Source organism: Hemicordylus capensis, chromosome 3 (genome assembly GCF_027244095.1).
Source record: "Hemicordylus capensis ecotype Gifberg chromosome 3, rHemCap1.1.pri, whole genome shotgun sequence".
Lineage (NCBI taxonomy): Eukaryota > Metazoa > Chordata > Lepidosauria > Squamata > Cordylidae > Hemicordylus > Hemicordylus capensis.
Genome location: NC_069659.1, coordinates 308,545,122 through 308,562,886, shown reverse-complemented (window position 1 = coordinate 308,562,886; position 17,765 = coordinate 308,545,122). Strand labels below are relative to the sequence as shown.

At 42.9% G+C, this 17,765-nt stretch overlaps 1 protein-coding gene across 1 annotated transcript in view; it reads right to left on the bottom strand.

The window, feature by feature from the left end:
* Positions 1–4,277: 4,277 nt before the first annotated feature.
* The window catches only part of MOGAT1 (monoacylglycerol O-acyltransferase 1), a 36,383-nt gene continuing 22,895 nt past the window's right edge, over positions 4,278–17,765 (bottom strand). The window contains exons 4-6 of the mRNA XM_053310697.1: positions 17,384–17,558; positions 12,639–12,838; positions 4,278–4,432 (exon numbers count right to left, since the gene is read on the bottom strand). Coding sequence (XP_053166672.1) covers positions 4,278–4,432; positions 12,639–12,838; positions 17,384–17,558 — 530 coding nt within the window. The remainder of the gene's footprint in view (positions 4,433–12,638; positions 12,839–17,383; positions 17,559–17,765) is intronic.

Here is a 17,765-nt window from a genome sequence, read left to right as displayed (position 1 = left end):
AGATGGTTCAGAAGCTTCAGCTGGTTCAGAATGTTGCTGCAAGGATGGTCATGGGTGCGAATTGTTTCATGAGTGTTACACCCATCCTGCATCAGCTTCATTGGCTACCAGTCCGCTTCCAGGCTAGATTCAAGGTGCTGGTATTGACCTTTAAAGCCCTACACAGCTTGGGGTTGGGGTACCTGTCGGACCGCATTTGCCTGAACCTGCAAGGGCCCTCCACTCATCATCTCAAGCCCTGTTCATGGCCTTGCCACTAAGAGAGATTCGACTGGCTGGGACTAGAGACAGGGCCTTTTTGGTTGTGGCCCCTCGACTTTGGAATGCCCTCCCTGAAGACGTTCGCCATGCTTCCTCTCGCAGCGTTTATAAGAAACAACTAAAAACACATCTTTTTAAAGAGGCTTTTAAATGTTTCACCTGTTTTGTATATCTGGTAGGTTCTTTAGTCTTTAGTTTTTATAATTCTTAGTTTTTAGCTTTAAGATTTTAATTTGGAATTTTAAAAGTTAATTTTGATTGTGGTATTAGCTTGGGTTTTTAACTTGTTTAATTTGGTTAATTTTATTAGTCTTATTTTATATTGTAACTGTTTTATAAATGTTGAGAACCGCCCCGAGCAGTAATGTACTGGAGGGGCAGGGTATAAATGTTTTAAATAAATAAAATAAAATAAATATAGTACCAGCGGGGATTCAAACTGGCAGCCTTCTGCTTGTTAGTCAAGCATTTCCCCGCCTCCTACCTTAATTATAATCATGTGAACTCAGTGCCCTATAGTTTCGCTGTTTCCTGGGCCACTTCTGCTAATTTTTAATCTCTTATTTCATTGCATAAAGCAGAGAATAACAGGGATGGAAGGCTTCCAGAAGAATCCAGCTGTAATTTGAGGACAGTGCAGTTACAGAAGGATGACCTGATCATTATTTAAGGCGGCCTTGATAACATAAAAAAGCTAATAATCACGATCATCTCTCTCTTGCTTTCCAAATGATAATTCACTCTGATTTCCACAGCAAAACCTACAATGTTTGTCTTCCATTATTATTTCTGAGGGTGCTGTACTATGAAGCAGCTGTTACTTTCATTCATCCCCAGAAGTAGACAATGTTTCATTATGACCTTTAATTGGGCTTTCTTCCTGCCTTTTGCTAATTTATGTTATATCTTAGCACACTGCTTATATTTCATTAGAGGAAGAATACGAAAATCATGAACACGCAGCTCCTTTGAGTGGAACTGAATTGTATGATGTGTCTATAAATGAACCTAGTGAGTTGACTTCCAAGATTTATTTTTTTCTAATCATCTCATGGATATTGTGATAAAACCTTCATGGAAAATAAGACCTTAATTTCTGCCTGTTTTAATTTAGTCTCTCTCTTCATCCACTGACTACTAGAGAAATAATAAAGAGAACACAAAATAAGGTATTGTGAACATGCACACATTTACATTAAAAATAGTTTATTTTATACCTTTCACTTTCCCCTCATCAGAGTAATAAATCAGGGTTTTTAAAAAACATATCCAACAAAAACTAGTTTAGACTGAAGTGGAGGCAAGAGGCTTGGAGATGCCCCATTGTGTATATACATGTTCATTAGAAATATTTGCTTCACTAGGACCTTTAGAGACAAATGGTTACTTGGGGGTGGGTGGGGGTGATTTTCAGTAGAGAAATCAGATGCAGAAAGAAACCCTCCACCCATACTTCAGTCTCAGCCTGGAGCTCCTTCCCCAACCCCTATTTTTAAAATGGTGGAAATATGAGAAATGGCATGCTTAATGTCACATCTAGCTCAGCCCTCAGTTGCCCAGGCCAAAAAGTGACACTATGTAAGAAAATCTGATTGGCTACACAGCACAGTGACACCATCTCATCCTTGGATGACTTCTATTTTTGTGGGATCACTCATGTGACTAATCCAGGAACCATTGCCCTAATTCTCGTTTAGCTTCATCATAACGTCATCAGCTTGCTGGATGTGACATAGTGAGTGGGTACACAGTGTTCTCATATCATCCTGTTTGCTATGTGATCCTTCATTAAATGGAAGTGATTCAGGAAAGAGAAAAAAGAATAGCAGCTAAGGATGGTGATGTGGAATTGTTCCAAAGCTGTAACAACCAGGAAGAACAATGGTAGTGAGCAGGGTGGGGGGTGATAACTGACTTAAAGTGTTTTGGAAAACTTGTTTACTCCAGTGAAATTCAACACAGAAATCTAAAATGAGTAATTTTCAATACCATACCAATATTCATAGAGCAATCATCTTTACAAAATGCTAATTCTACCTCTTCCCATCTGTCTTTTCAGTGAATAAGCCTTGAGCTGGAAAATATAGCACCCAAATTTCTTGGGGTTTGTATGTCATTTTTTGTTCCCTTCCAATAATGTGTTTTTTTAAAATGTAAAAAACAAACTTCCCCAGAGAATCATCACTATGATTACTTTTCCTCCCCACTCCCCTAGATGAAATCATAGCAATTACAAAAGAACTAAATATCTTCCCTTCTCAAAATGAGGCTCTGCCACATGAGGCTCTGCCGGGAAATCTAGGACCGACAAACGGAAGTACTTTTTCACACAACGCATTATCAACTTGTGGAATTCTCTGCCACAAGATGTGCTGACAGCCAAAAACCTGGATGGCTTTAAGAGGAGTTTGGATAACTTCATGGAGAAGAGGTCTATCAATGGCTACTAGTCAGAGGGCCACCTCCAGCCTCAAAGGCAGGATGCCTCTGAATATCAGTTGCAGGGGAGTAACAGCAGGAAAGAGGGCATGCCCTCAACTCCTGCCTGTAGGCTTTCAGTGGCACCTGGTGGGCCACTGTGTGAAACAGGATGCTGGACTAGATGGGCCTTGGGCCTGATCCAGCAGGCTGTTCTTATGTTCTTAACATATTAGATCACTTCAAGTAGGATACCAATGGCGCAGGGCCAGACTACAACATGCTACATTGGCAGTGTGATAGAGGAAGATTTGGTTGCTTTTTTAACAAAACAGTGGCCACAGGGGGTCTGTGATGAGACCTATCATGATCAGGACCAAGGGCGTAGCTGCAAATGAACAAAGTGGGGACAGATGGCCCTGGGCATCTGAGGGAGAGGGCTCCGGCTGACTGGATCACTGCTTTCTCTTTGTGGTCATGCCTTTCTGAAAAAGAAATAGGAGGCAGAAGCCCATTGTCACTTTTTGTCCTGGACTTGTTCCAAACTTGCTATGCCTTTGATTGGGACAGCAGCATGGGGAGGAAGGGGGTTTCACTCCCATCAATGGGATTTTCCCTCTTGGGAAAGATAGCAGTGACTGGAGAGGCCTGATCTGGATTGGAATCATGGCAAAGGATAAAAGCTCCCCTCTTTCCATGTTCCTGTTTCTCCTTGTCCCTCACCCCTCAGTGGTTGCTCCTTAAGTTAAAAAAAAAAACAACCCAACCACACCAGCCCAATGAAATAGTTAATGTGATCTCGCACACATGTTTAAATTGCATAGTTAGATACAAAGAACAGCTAGGCACTCAGCTATACACATACAATCAAACTATCATGTGATAGATTCAGAATTTCTTCTAAAAGAGGAGGGGGGGCTATTTCAAACTTTCCCTGAGCATATTCTGGTGTAAAAAGTAGTACATTCAGCTAATTTAAGTGGAAGTACAGGAGAGTAAGGGAAGAAACAAAGAGAATGAGAGAAAGGGGAGAGGAGGAGGAAGACAGAAGGTGACGAGAGGCAATATGTAGCCCCCCCAGAGGTGCATCAAAACCAAATCTAAAACACCATCTGATTGAGTTTGACATCCCTGCTTTAGAGGGGGGGGCGGGACCCAAATGTCTGATATTAACAAAATAATCTTTCACTCTTCTCAAATTAACACAGAAAGTTCCTCAAGTTCAAGGTAAGGAAGCAAAAGAACTGTCTCTTTGAAGCCAGACTTACAGATATCTTGTGCAAGAGCATGCTGGTGATTTTGTAAAGGTAAAGTGTGCTGTCAAGTCGATTTTGACTCCTGGCACCCACAGAGCCCTGTGGTTTTCTTTGGTAGAATACAGGAGGAATTTACCATTGCCTCTTCCTGAGCAGTATGAGATTATGCCTTTCAGCATCTTCCTGTATCGCTGCTGCCCGATGTAGTACAAGCGGGGATCAAACTGGCAACCTTCTGCTTGTTAGTCAAGCATTTCCCCGCTGCGCCATTAGGTGGCTTACAGTGATTTTGTACAAAATCTTATTTGTTTCAAAAGTGGTAGCGTTACATAAAATGTGCACTTAGGTAAAGATGAGAGAGATTTTTTCTGGTATCCCATATCTTTCTTTGTTTTGGTCAAATAGCTTCTTTAGCTCCTGTAGATACTTCTGATGGAGATGATCAATCTCTTCAGGACTGGGACTCAGATTCTGTTTCACAGCAATAGGACTTCCAACTGCAAACAACAAAATGCCCAGCAAGCGTTAGGGTACCTTCATTACCACCTGCATGAGTGCTCTGCTCCAAAATTAAGAACTTCAGTAATTTTGTTTTAAATTTGTTTGCTTTCAATCTCCTCTTCCATTAAAGACATGGAAACAATGGTCCATAGGAAAGTCAGATATCTACATGCTTTCATAATTGCAAGCAATTTAAGATGTATTTAAAATCTAACTACCCTGCACCACTCTGCCATCTGTAAATGTGTGCTACTGTATTTAAATGCACATCCACAGGTTTTTCAGTGTCAATCCTGCAGATGCAGGCTTTAATTAGTTATTTTCATGGATATCCTTGGTACTGCAGAACAGTTGAGATGTCCAAAGATCAAAGCAAGCACCAATGTAATCTTGGGAATATTGGAAAGCTCAGTGGCCAGCCTCCTGGCTAACCATGAGAGTGCTACATGAGTACAGTGCCAGTGTTGTTGACGGGTTTAAAGCAGTACCAGCGCACACATGGCAGGTATGTGTGTGTGGGGGGGGAGAATACATTCAGTGACTTCCCTTTCTCCCAGAAGTGCTCTGTGCAGACCTCAGAGAAATCTTTTCCAGGGGCGTATCTAGGGTAGGGCAGGCAGGGCACATGCCCTGAGCACCACTTGAAGGAGGGCGCCATTCTCCAAAATTTTAAAAAAATTAAAAATGGTCGCCAAAAACAAAATGGTGACTGCACATGCTCAAATGGCCTCTGTTTTTAGTGGCCATTTAAAAAAAAATAAACAATGGCCACAACACATGCTCAAATGGTCCCTGTGAGGCCCTAGAGGCCAGCGTGGGGAGGGGGAAGCTTTGCAGACCCCCCCCCAGCCTTTAGGAAGCACCCCGAAGGGGCTACAGGTAAAAAATAATAATATAATATAAGTCACTGTACACATATTTAGTTTGGAACTAGGTACAGAGAATCAGGGCTTGTGAATACTGAGCTGAAGCTTATGAGCTAGGATTGTATTCATTTGCTCTTACTTTGCTTCTTGTGATAAGTGAGTTAAATGTGATGTCTTAATAATATGGCTATTAATGGTGAGTTTGTCTTTGAATCAGTGTGAAATCCTTAGTATTAAGGCCCACTGGGAGTTTCTTGCTCTCTTTCTCTCATTTTAACTGTCTTTCTGAAATACTAGAATATATTACAAGCTGTGACACAGTTTACTCTGCATATCCTTTAATTATTTTCAGAGTATCTGGGAAAAGCCAAATTCTCCATTTATTTTTAAAACTGATGTAATAGTGATGCTACAATGCATAGTAAAGAATTAGATAGGCACTTCTGTTTAGTTTTCCAAATACACCTCCACATAGTATTTGGGTATTTCATGAGCCCCAGCATACTGAAATTTGTAGTTTTCCAGCATTTTTTGGTCTGGCTACGTCCATTGCTAAATAGTTTTTGAAATATTAAAAGATTAACAAGCTTGACTTGCATTTTTCAGCTGATATTATGGTAAAGTTATCTGAAAGATGGGTGTCAGATGTTTGGACAGGGGGTGCAATTTCAGTGCTTGCCCTAGGTGCTATTTTCCCTAGATACGCCTCTGATCTTTTCAGGAGGCACAGAAGGATTTGGGGCAAAGGGGAAGTAATTGAAATCCCCTCCCTCCATCACGAGCACCTGTGCTCCATTAGTCTAGGTCAGGGCTGCTCAGTTTTGGTGCTCCTGCAGATGATGGTCTACAAATCTCATAATCCCTGGCTATTGGCCACTATGTGCTGGGGATTATGGGAGTTGAAGTCCAAAAACAGTTGCAGGGCTAAAGTTGAGCAGGCCTGGTCTAGGTCTAGAACATGGCAGCAGCACCTTCATGCTTTTTTAGTCAAGATGTTGCTCAGGAAGCTCTTAAAAATGGAATACAATGGAGCATTTTAGAATGGACTTATTGGTCTACTCAGAATGGTTGTCTGAAATACTCTTTAATGCAAATTGGTGTAAAATGAAATATCAACTTGCAAGTCAAAACATACAAAAATTAATCATTTTTCCAAACTGTCTTAATAGTTAAAGGGGGGATGCAACCCTGAATACAGAGTAAGACTTCAAAAGAAACCAGATTTTTGAGGAGTGGAAAGGAATTTTGTTGTAGCTCCATTAACTACAAATAATTGTCTTTTAGAGTTTGGAAATACTTTATTGGACTAGCAAAACAGGCACTTTGCTAATTTATTATGGAAAATTGTGGGAAGCTTGATTTCTGATTTCTTTATGGTGCTAGACAAGTACAGAACTAGTTTCTGTACCTACTATAGGTAGCTTAATCACTACTAGATGCATCGTATATAGGCCCTACTGAGTGTTTGAATACATATAAACACAAAGATGTGATGAGTGACATAATACTCATAGCTGACATGAGATGCAGGACTACATCAATGGAAGTAGCCCTGCGATGGAGCTTTATGATTACTATCCAAAAAGACAAGGTCAAAAGGCATTGTTCCACATCCGTGCAGAGAGAGGGAAGGGAGCTATTTTCACTTCTCTCCCTGCAAAAGCTGGAAAATGTCTGTGAAGGCTGCACAGCAGCAAAACAAGCCTCAGCCTTTTTGCAGTGCTGCAGGGCTATTTCTATTTATCTAACCCTCTGTCTCATATCAGCCATTATGTTTTCCAGAGTTGATACTGAAATGGTCCATATACATGCATAGGCCTGTAAGATGCCCCTCCTTGCCATGGGACATGATCCGCAAGGACCAATAAATTGACTGATTATCTTCTGGCTCCTTTTGTAACAGTTATGAAAGAGCATCCATGCTGTACATTCTTGCTATACTTTTCAGTTTCCAAAAGCTGAAGTAATTTTATTCAAAGAAGATGAGAACAATCTCACCCACCATGCACTAGCATACCCCATTATGCACTGTTTGGGTGCATAACTGCTTTTAGAAAATGGCATTTTGAATCACCTCCACCCTAAACTCATGTTGTTTAGAGTTTGAGTTTAAAATACAGGTACCCCCCCCCCCCCCAAAGGACTCATTCTTTTTCAGTTGTTGTCTTTTTGGTATTCATTCCTTGCTAGCCTCTTTTTCCAATGTTCGGTTACAGGTATAAACAAATTAAACCTCTGAGCATGCTTTGTGGCCCATCAGATCTTATTATATTACAGTGTGTACTGGAGAAAACACCAGTTGATAGAAGAGCACGTCCTCAAATCAAAAGTTGAGATAGAAGTGGCTTTCAACCTACCTCTTCACCTCTTGAAAAAGTAGCTAGAATTTCTCTTATGGTTCAATTTACATAATGCCTTTAAAAGATCTCAGCAACAGAGGTTGCTCTTAGAAGTTTGTAATCTGAAAACTATGTAAGAGAAGGGAAGAGTGGGAAAACAAACTAGGGATGTGCACGAATCGTGATTCGACATGCAATTCAGAACACATCTCCAGCCCTTTTACAATACAGGAGAGCAGGTGCATACCTGCTTCTTTGCCACTTCCTGAATCGGCAGTGCTCCTCCCAGCTATCTACACATGCTGGCGGTGCACTCCCCCAGCTGCCCTCATGCAATTCAGACACACACATGCAGACCATGCAAATGATTTCCACGCATGCCATTTGCGTGGTCCAGGAAGTGGCGGTGAGCGGTGGAGGAGCACCTGCTCTCCTCCATTTTAAAGGAGCCGGGGATGTGTTCCGAATCACGTGAAGAATCGCAATTTATGCACATCCCTAACACAAACTTAAAATACAACAAAATGCTTAGAAACTAAAACATGATCAAGAAGTTATCCAGCTTCTGAAACATCCAGTTCTGACACTAGTCTGCCCTACTCATATCTCCAAGTAACGGAGATGTAGCTATAATTGAGCGAAAGGGTTCAAAGAACACAGGCCCCCAGCTCCTGAGGGCCCTCCAACTCCATCCATCCCTATTTTCTTCAGTATCTCCCTCACTCTAGGAGGCCGCCAGAAAGAGGGATGAACACGGGCCCCCTCTCCCCTAGCTACACCCCTGAACTTCCCCAGATGGAAGTATCTCCACAGCTAGTTTAGTGCAGCAGTACTAAGGGGATGTGGTAAAAGGTATTCCATTCAAGAAAAGGGGGGAAACATTCTACGTTTGTACTCTGCTGGCTATGGGGACAGTATTGGTTGGGTCGGCCAGCTATCTCTGATGCTTCAGAGAAAAGAAAAAGCAGAATTCCAAAAAACCCTGCTAGAATTCCATAAAAGTAGAATTCCATAAAGTCCAGAAATTCCATAGCAGGAGTTCCCAACCTGTGGTACTCCCAATGTTGCTGAACTACAACTCTTTTCATTCCCAGCCACAATAAATTGTAGCTGAGGATGATGGGAGTTGTAGTCTCTTATAATCCTGTACTGTTCTGTTTGCCTATAGACAGGGGTTCCCAACCTGTTGTACTCTAGATTTGGTAATCCAAAAACCTTTAGTTTAAGATGAGAGTTAAGATGCTTTACGTTTTCACTTGTGCTCTAAAAAGAATGGAAATTGCAAGTTAAGGTGCCCATCTTAACTTCTGCACCATATAAGCTGTAAAGACTTTGTACAGTCTGGTATATGACGACAGCTTTAGAAATGAGGCTCCATGCACCCACACTTTGCCTTAATCAGAGATGCATCAGGCAGAAATCCATCAGGAGCATCTCTAGGAAGTGATAAGGGAAATTGCACCTGTTAAATGTCTGCCTGGACGCATCCCACCCCAGCCCAAAGTCCAACTGAAAGACCAAGGCAGTCTTGAGGTTCCTTCCTTGGAACTTCCTAGCATGGGGTCCTTGGTCCCAACCCATTTTTACACAGAAGTAAGCCCCAGAGAAATAGATTCCCCCCTCCTATGTTTTGCCAAGCGGCTGGGATGAAGGAAGAAAAAGAGAAGCGCTCCCTAGTGAAATAAGAGCCTCCCCATCTCTGACAGCTTTTTAAAAGGCTTTAAAGATGCACCTGTTCATCCAGGCTTTTAACTGATACTGTTCTGATTGTTTTTAATGTTGTTTTAGAGCATTGTTTTAAAAGTTTTTAAATTGTTGTGTTTTAAATATCTTGTTTGTTTTTAACTAATGTTTTAATGTTGTTTTTATCTGTTGTAAACCACCCAGAGACACAAGTTTTGGGTGGTATACAAATATATTAATAAATAAAATAAATTCTTGCCTAGGATCTCTGCTGGTCCTGATTCTTATGTGTGTTTACTCAGAAGTAAGCTCCAGTGGAATCAGTGGATCTACCTTCTAGTAATGTATTCCATCCAAGCTTTAATGAGGGACTTTGCTCCCCTCCTTTGGTGGTTGAGAGAGCAAGGGGGCAGAGGGAGAAAACAAAAGCCCATTAAAGGAAAGAGAGGGGGAGGAATGATTGTTTAACTACACAAGTGCCAGAGGGTTCATAGACTGTCTTTATCAGGTACCTATGTTCAGAACCAACCAAGAAGTCACTCACTAGAAATTGCCAGGACTTTCCTCTCTCAACTTTGGCTTCAGAATTCTCAGTGGGCAGACTCAGTTATGCTCTTCGCTAATTTTCCCTTAGTTATTTTCCCTTTTATTATGCGGATTTTGAATAATAATTACTCAAAAATCAGTAAATTCATGATTTTCAAACCAGCAAGAGGCACCAATCCCTCATGGACCTGAATTTTGGGGGGATGCTAAGAAGATATCAAACATTAAAAAAATATACATTATCTGTGATGGAAAAAAAGATCACCAAAACTTTGAATCCTCCTTTTAGGAGTTAAAAACCCAAACTGCTGTATCTCAGCAATTTTGCAACAGATTTACATAACAGTTGGAGGAGTGGTGTCTCTTGCCCCCTAATTGACGTGTGCATGGTTTCAGAGGGATTGGGTGGATACTTCTGACTTTATATGCAATAGAATGTTCAGGGTTTAAAATGGCGGCATGTTGAAAACACTCAACTATACTGGCACGACTGAGCCAGTATAATGTTGCTGAAATAGAACTCCCATCTTCCCCAGCTATAATTTAGTGTACTTCAGCAACATCTGGAGTACCACAGGTTGGGAAACCCTGTCTTATAGGAATAAATCATTCCCATTTTCGGTAGGCAAACAGAACAGTACAGGATTGTAAGAGACTCCAAGGCCATTCACATGTGCAGCCGAGGCTGGGCTAGGCTGCTTCTGTGGAGTGCTGGGATCAGTCTTGATCCCAGTGCCCCTGCCCTGCTCGCCCAACTTCCCCCCTTAGCTGTTAACCGATAGTGTGCATGCTTGCTGTCGGGTCAGAAGGCTTCCCCCCCCAGCCCGCCACCATTTCCGGCAGCGAGCCGGGAGGTGGGGAGTGGCCGCGCTAAGCGCAGCTGTTGCTCTAATGAGTGCAGCAACTGTGCTCATGGCACAGGGCACCCTGGGGTGCAGGAGGGAGAAGTCCATCTCCCAGCTCTTGCCTTCTCTCCATGCTGCTGCTCATGTGGGCACGTGGCATGGCCAAGGCAAGAATGTCGACTCAATGTGCGGCAGCTATGAAAAAGGCCAATTCCATGCTAGGGATCATTAGGAAGGGGGTTGAAAGTAAAACTGCTAATATTATAATGCACACCTGGAGTACTGTGTATAATTCCCGTCACAACATCTAACAAAGGACTTTGTAGAACTGGGAAAGGTGCAGAAGAGGGCAACCAAGATGATCAGGGGCCTAGAGCACCTTCCTTGTGAGGCAAGGCTACAACACCTGGGGCTTTTTAGTTTAGAAAAAAAACACGACTGCGGGGAGACATGATAGAGGTCTATAAAATCATGCATGGTGTGGAGAAAGTGGAGAGAGAGAAATTCTTCTCCCTCTCACATAACACTAGAACCAGGGGTCATCCCATGAAATTGATTGCCGGGAGATTTAGGACCAGCAAACGGAAGTATTTTTCACACAATGCATAATCAGCTTGTGCAATTCTCTGCCACAAGATGTGGTGCCAGCCAACAATCTGGAAGGCTTAAAGAGGGGCTTGGATAACTTCATGGAGAAGAGGTCTATCAACTAGTCAGAGGGCCACCGCCAGCCTCCAAGGCAGGATGCCTCTGAGTACCAGTTGCAGGGGAGTAACAGCAGGAGAGAGGGCATGCCCTCAACTCCTGCTTGTAGGCTTCCAGTGGCATCTGGTGGGCCACTGTGTGAAACAGGATGCTGGACTAGATGGGCCTTGGGCCTGACCCAGCAGGGCTGTTCTTATGTTCTTATGAATGGCCGCCACTCATCAGTCAAGAAGGCAGATGAGCTCCAGCCTTCCCTACAGCCCTCCAGATCAGCGATCACATCATATTTATGACCTCTACATGTATTTAAGATAAGAACATTTTTGTACCAACCCTTTCTCTAAGGCGCTCAAATAGATATATGTGGGAATTATCCCATTTTATAATTGCTCAAGGTCACCCAGTGGCTGGGTGGCAGTTTGAACGCAGATATATCAGGACCAACAAACTGGCACTCTAAGGGAGGTATACAGGTAATAAAGGACATATAAGGGTGCATTATACAGAGTATTCACAATGGACAGTGCATGGCCTAAGGGCACATGATACAGCCACTTTGATGAAGCTAAGCAGGAATTGGTGTGGTCACTACCTGGATGGGAGACCCTTGTATGCCACCTTTGGGGATGGAATAATAGTTCAGTGGCAGAGCATCTGCTTTGCATGTAGAAGGTCCCAACTTCAATCCCTAGCATCACCAGATAGGGAGTCTCCTTTGGAGAAGCTGCTGCCAGTCAGTGTAGACAATACTGAGCTAGATGGACCAATGGTCCGACTCTGTATAAGACAGCTTCCTATGTTCCTATGACAAATACAATACAACCAATGTTGGGGGAAAGACCCACCAAGTAAAAGATTAGTAAAGAGACAAACATTTGATTCAAGCTTCCTCCTCTCCTAACTTTGGTGCATAGATGGTGGCTTTTGATACAGACAGAACACTTTGTTAACTTCCAGGTTTAGAGGCAATATGCCATTGAATAGCAGGTGTTGGGAAGCAGCAACGGAAGACAGCTTGAAGTTCCGTTAGAGCTCTGCTGGTTGGCTTTCCAGAGCATCTGGTTGGCTACTATGGGAAGCAGGATGCTGAACCACATGGGCCCTTGGTCTAATCCTGTAGGACATTTCTTATGTTCTTATGTTTTTAAGGAGCAGAGGGCTGCGGTTTATACACTGAAACATCCATACATGAGATCAAAATCTGTAAGAAGAACTTACCAACAGTATAAATAGGTTTCCTAAAAGGCAAAAAACCAAAGCTATACTGAAAGATCCCTCTGCCATGAAAGAGAGGCAGAGTAAACCCCATTATATTCCGAAATTTATCTTGCCATGTTCTCAGCGAGGATCCTTTTGGATTTGCGATTTGCTTGTACAGTTCATTTTCACCAAAAGAAAACACTGGGACAAGTTGAGCCCTGTCAGAGAAATCAGAGAACATAGTGACATTCCATTTGTAGAGTTCGCATCAGTGTGTTGACCAGTATGTCTAGCGAAAAGCAGAAGACCATGGTCACAAATCAAAGCATTCAGCTGTACCAAGTATACAAAATTATATTATAATGCCAGATAGATTTTAAATATGTAATAACCTAGTGACTTCCAGGAAAAGCTCGAAAGGCAAGGCAATTAAGCCTCCATTCATACACAGAATGCAATACATAGGATGTAAGACATGGGCAACCCAGAATTGAGATGTGCCTGAATACCATAGAAAACAGTGAGAGATAAGTGTACAGTTTAGATGTTCAGCACAGGGTTAGGCTAGAGAGGAAACTGGAACCAAGCACCAGTTGCTTCCCACCTTCTTAAGACTTGGGTTCCACTCAGAAGCCACCCGTTCAGATCCACAAGTTGTCCCCATCTCCAAATATGTCTGCCAACAGTGAAACTGCTAAACCTTTCCTCCTACATCTCTTAAACTTACTACAGACAAGCTAACCATGATTACTCTGGCCAAATTGGAATTTTTAAGAACTCATAAAGACGACCTCCAGGGAGGGCAAACACACCCCACCACTCACAAGCCATTCACAGCAAGATTTTTAAAATCTCTTCTATCCCCATAAAGGGTGGCCAGCCAAATGTGTGGGATGCTCCTACAAAGCGGGAGGGAGGGAGGGAGGGAAGGGAGAGAGGTGTGTATTGCCCAAGTTTCACAGCAATATAGCCCAACAGATAGTAGCCACTTAAAAAGGCCAGCTTCATACCTCTAGCCCGCTCTCTTTTGTGAGAAGCTGACATTGGTCAATTGCTTCAAAGCATTACAGCCCCATGAGTACTGCAGAGGGAACTTCAAAAGTCTCCTCTCCAATACTCCGCCTCCCAACAGTTACACAGTAAGCAGAGGACCCAAGCATGGAGCCAGACGGCCAGAGGCCCGTGTCCAGCTGCAGCAGCAGCCCCACTCACCTGCCCCCCCCCCGCATCTGACATCAGACATGGGGGGCATGGTCTGGCTCCCAAACAGAGCCATGCAGCTCCGTTCCAGAGTTTGAGTTCAGCCAGCACTACGTTCGCAGTGTGGCCGGGAGCAGCTCTTCCTTGCCTTAAAGGGAACGCAGTGCTGGCTGAACTCAAACTCTGGAACGGAGCTGCTTCTGGCCCCATTGTGAATGCAGCATTGGTTGTCCAACTCCCGAACGGGGCCAAGTGGCCCCATTCGCGAGCTAGGTTGGGGCTGGCACTGCATTCACAGTGCGGCCAGGAGTGGCCATTTAATGCCCAAATGGGGGCTGTGTGGCCCCTGCTCAGGAGCTAAACCAGCAACCCCGTGTCTGACATCAGACACTGGGGACGTATCAGGGCTGTGAGGCATGGCCCCTGATTGGCAGTGGCCTGGGTTCTTTGAACCCATTCGCCCAATCGTGACTCCACCGCTGAGAGGACCCCAGTATGCAGACCCCTGATAACTGAGCAAGCAGACACCTTTTAAAGTGGTGATTCTCTTATATTTAGCAGGAGGAGAGCAACTGGCCCTATACAATCCCAGCACAGGATACCTCTAGTGGCTGTTGCTGGTATCTGCCTTATGTTTCTTTTTAGATTGTGAACCTTTTGGGGGCAGGGGGCCATCTTATTTATGTATTTATTTTTCTATGTAAATTGCTTTGAGAACTTTGGTTGAAGATATATATATATATATATATATATATATATATATATATATATATATATATATGGAGTAGTAGTAGACGACACTGGTATATATATATGGAGTAGTAGTAGACGACACTGGCAATTCTGACTACTATCTGTGCTTTCCTAAAATAATGAATGTGCTTTCTCAGCTCTGAAACTAATCAAATGCCACCAAACAGTGTAGTCTGTGAATGTCAAATTTGTGTTAGAATCTTCACTCAACTTAATTTGCCTATGCCCCCAAATTACTTATATGCACAAATGAAGAGCATATTCTTAAGAAAATACATTTAAGAGAGATGCCTAAGAGCAGTTCCAGTATGGGGAAAGAACTATGGGTTACAAGGACACTGCACTTGGCTGCCTCTTTCACCCAGATATAATGTTAGAAGGGACACTAGATGGAATAAATGTTGAAATCGGAAACAATCTCCACAAGAAGGGAAAGGTCTGTGGTTGCTGTTGGCTAATACTGCACTGACAAAGAACTATTGCAAACATACAAAGGAAAGACACAGGAAGTTACTACATCTTCACTTTCACAATTTTATTTCATTATGTAGTGTGAAGGTCTATATCCTAAGAAAGTTGGTCATGACTAAGCACCATTGAAATCAGTAAGACAAATTGGTAGAGAATAGTTTAAGACCTATTGCGCTGCCTCAACAGCACCATGAGTTTGGTATGCATGAAAGTAGCAAGCCAGATTAATATTGTTAGACTTTATGTTAGTGTATGTAGAATAATTTAGCCTGTATTGTTAGATGCATCAGAAGCATGTTCATCACGTAAGCAGAGAGCAGCTAGTACAGCCTATTTAGAATCAATGTATTGGGAATTTAGAATCTAGAATCAATCTATAGCTATTTAGAATCAATGTATAGCTTAGCTGGGCTGTTCGAGAGCCAATAAAGCTCTGGCTCCTCCTTCGCTTGGGCCTTTCGCCTTTTCTCTGCCAGTCCTAGCAGTAGCAGAAAATGGCCCTCCTGGGAAGGAGGGAAAGAGACCTTCAATCCTCACTTATTTTATTTTATTATTTATCTATTTATTCGATTTCTATACTGCCTGTCCAAAAATGGCTCAGGGTGGTTTACACAGAGAAATAATAAATAAATAAGATGGATCCCTGTCCCCAAAGGGCTCATAATCTTAAAGAAACATAAGACAGACATCAGCAACAGTCATTGGAGGTACTGTGCTGGGAGGGGGGATAGGGCCAGTTACTCTACCCCTGCTAAATAAAGAGAATCACCACTTGAACCTGGCTGAAGACAGTGGTCTCTTTACCCAATGGGTTTAATGTCCAAGTATCACCAATCTGAATGAACAAACTCTGAGGAAAAGGCATCTATGAAATGCAAGTTGTTCCTTGCATACTAGACAATAAAAAATCATTTAACCTTCTTGGATATCTCGTTTGAGTAAGCATGAAATCATCTGATGTTCCGAACAACTATTAATTTCAGTGAAACTTAGTCCTGATCAATGGTCTTGGATATAACCCCAAGCGTCTAAGCACCAACATGTGCACTCATCTGCTCTTGTTACTGAAAGGGTTGGGAGGGTATTATATTTTTTACATGGATAAAACCTGCAAAAAGTCTCAAAGTGTGTTTTGGGGCTTAAAGGTGGGACTCTGTTAAACAGTACCTGCTCAGCTTAGGTAAGAGATAAATAGCAAGAACTGCTGAAACATGCAGTGGTTTTAGAATAGCACTTTATAACAACAGTTAATAATGAGAAGAATAGAATGTGCATGCCTCTTCAGCCAGCTGGACTTCTCACATCCAGCAGGGCTAATATTTATTAATCACGGCTGGCTATTGGTTAGCAGTCAGTCCCATTGTTAGCAGGCAGCCTGCTCTCCATCTCCCCATCCACAGCTTATCCATGTTGGAGACTGACTTGCTGGCAGAGAGACTGCAGCATGAGTAGGCATTTGATGCCACAGAGGGAACTGCCCTTGCACTAGTTCAGATGGCAGCACTATGTACACTAGACCAGTGTTTCTCAGCCTCTGGTCTGAGGACTAGAGGCATGACTCCAAAAACGTTGAGAAACACTGCACTAGACCACGGCTTCAAACAGCAACCTCCTCACTACTTAGCCATGTGAGTATACCAGGAATTATGTATTCTGAGAGGCAAAATAAGTGTTAGTGCCAAAGGTCAGGAAAGGCTGGAACAACTGCAGCCTATTCAGACACCTTCAACCTATTCAGACACCTGGGGACACAATCAGAGACAGGAACCTAAGAAATAAGTATGCAGATGAGTAACAATAGAGCCTTCTGTTCTGTGTCTTTCTCTGAATAGCTGCTGCTGACCCCAGAGCTGCTCTTACCCCTGGACTTCTGGGCGGAAGTCCAGGGCCGCCATACCCACTGGAGGCCCTCAAATCCTCTTTAGAATGTCCTGGGTGGTGTGGTCGCTGCACCACACTGCCAGCCCATGCTGTGCTGAGAGGCCAAGAGTGACTGACCAAGTTTGCCCACCCCTGCTGGAGATAGTCCGTTACCAAGTGCCCAGTTTGGAAGGGTGCCTGAAAGGAAGAACATAAGCAAGGCATGATGTACTGTACATTTGCTCAGGTACAAACAGACACACTTGCTCAGGTTCGTGTCCACTACTACATCTGCTGCTTGAGCTGGGAAAATTAGCTCTGAAACAAAATTAGCAGATGTACAGTAACCAAAGATTACAGTATAGATACAGGCAAATGCCAATGTTAGTGTACCCCCCAACCCCCAAGGAGCAATGGACTTGGAGATGAGGTTTTTTGAAATAAAGAAGTAAAGTTTATAGTCAGGCTATGAAACTTACCCATGTTTCAGAGCCATCTTAATGAATCCTTTCCTTCTGAGGATACTAAGAGTCATGCTTCCAGGATGGGCATCCAAAGATTCTTCTGCCCCACCAATTACGATAACTGCAACATTTCCACTTTTTTCACTGCTTAACACATGAGACACACTCTTCTTGGAGGATGTAACCATCCCTAAAAGTGATACACACAAACATTCCAAACCAAATCAGTTGATCTGTGTTGCATAGAGTCTTAAAACTATTTGTAGCCACAGGACTTAAAAACTAAAACTTGCACAAATATGACATTAATCTAATCTCCAAACTGAGGATACGGGCATACCCTAAAAGACCTAGATTCTAGGCAACACACTGATTGGACCTGCATCATGACAAATCT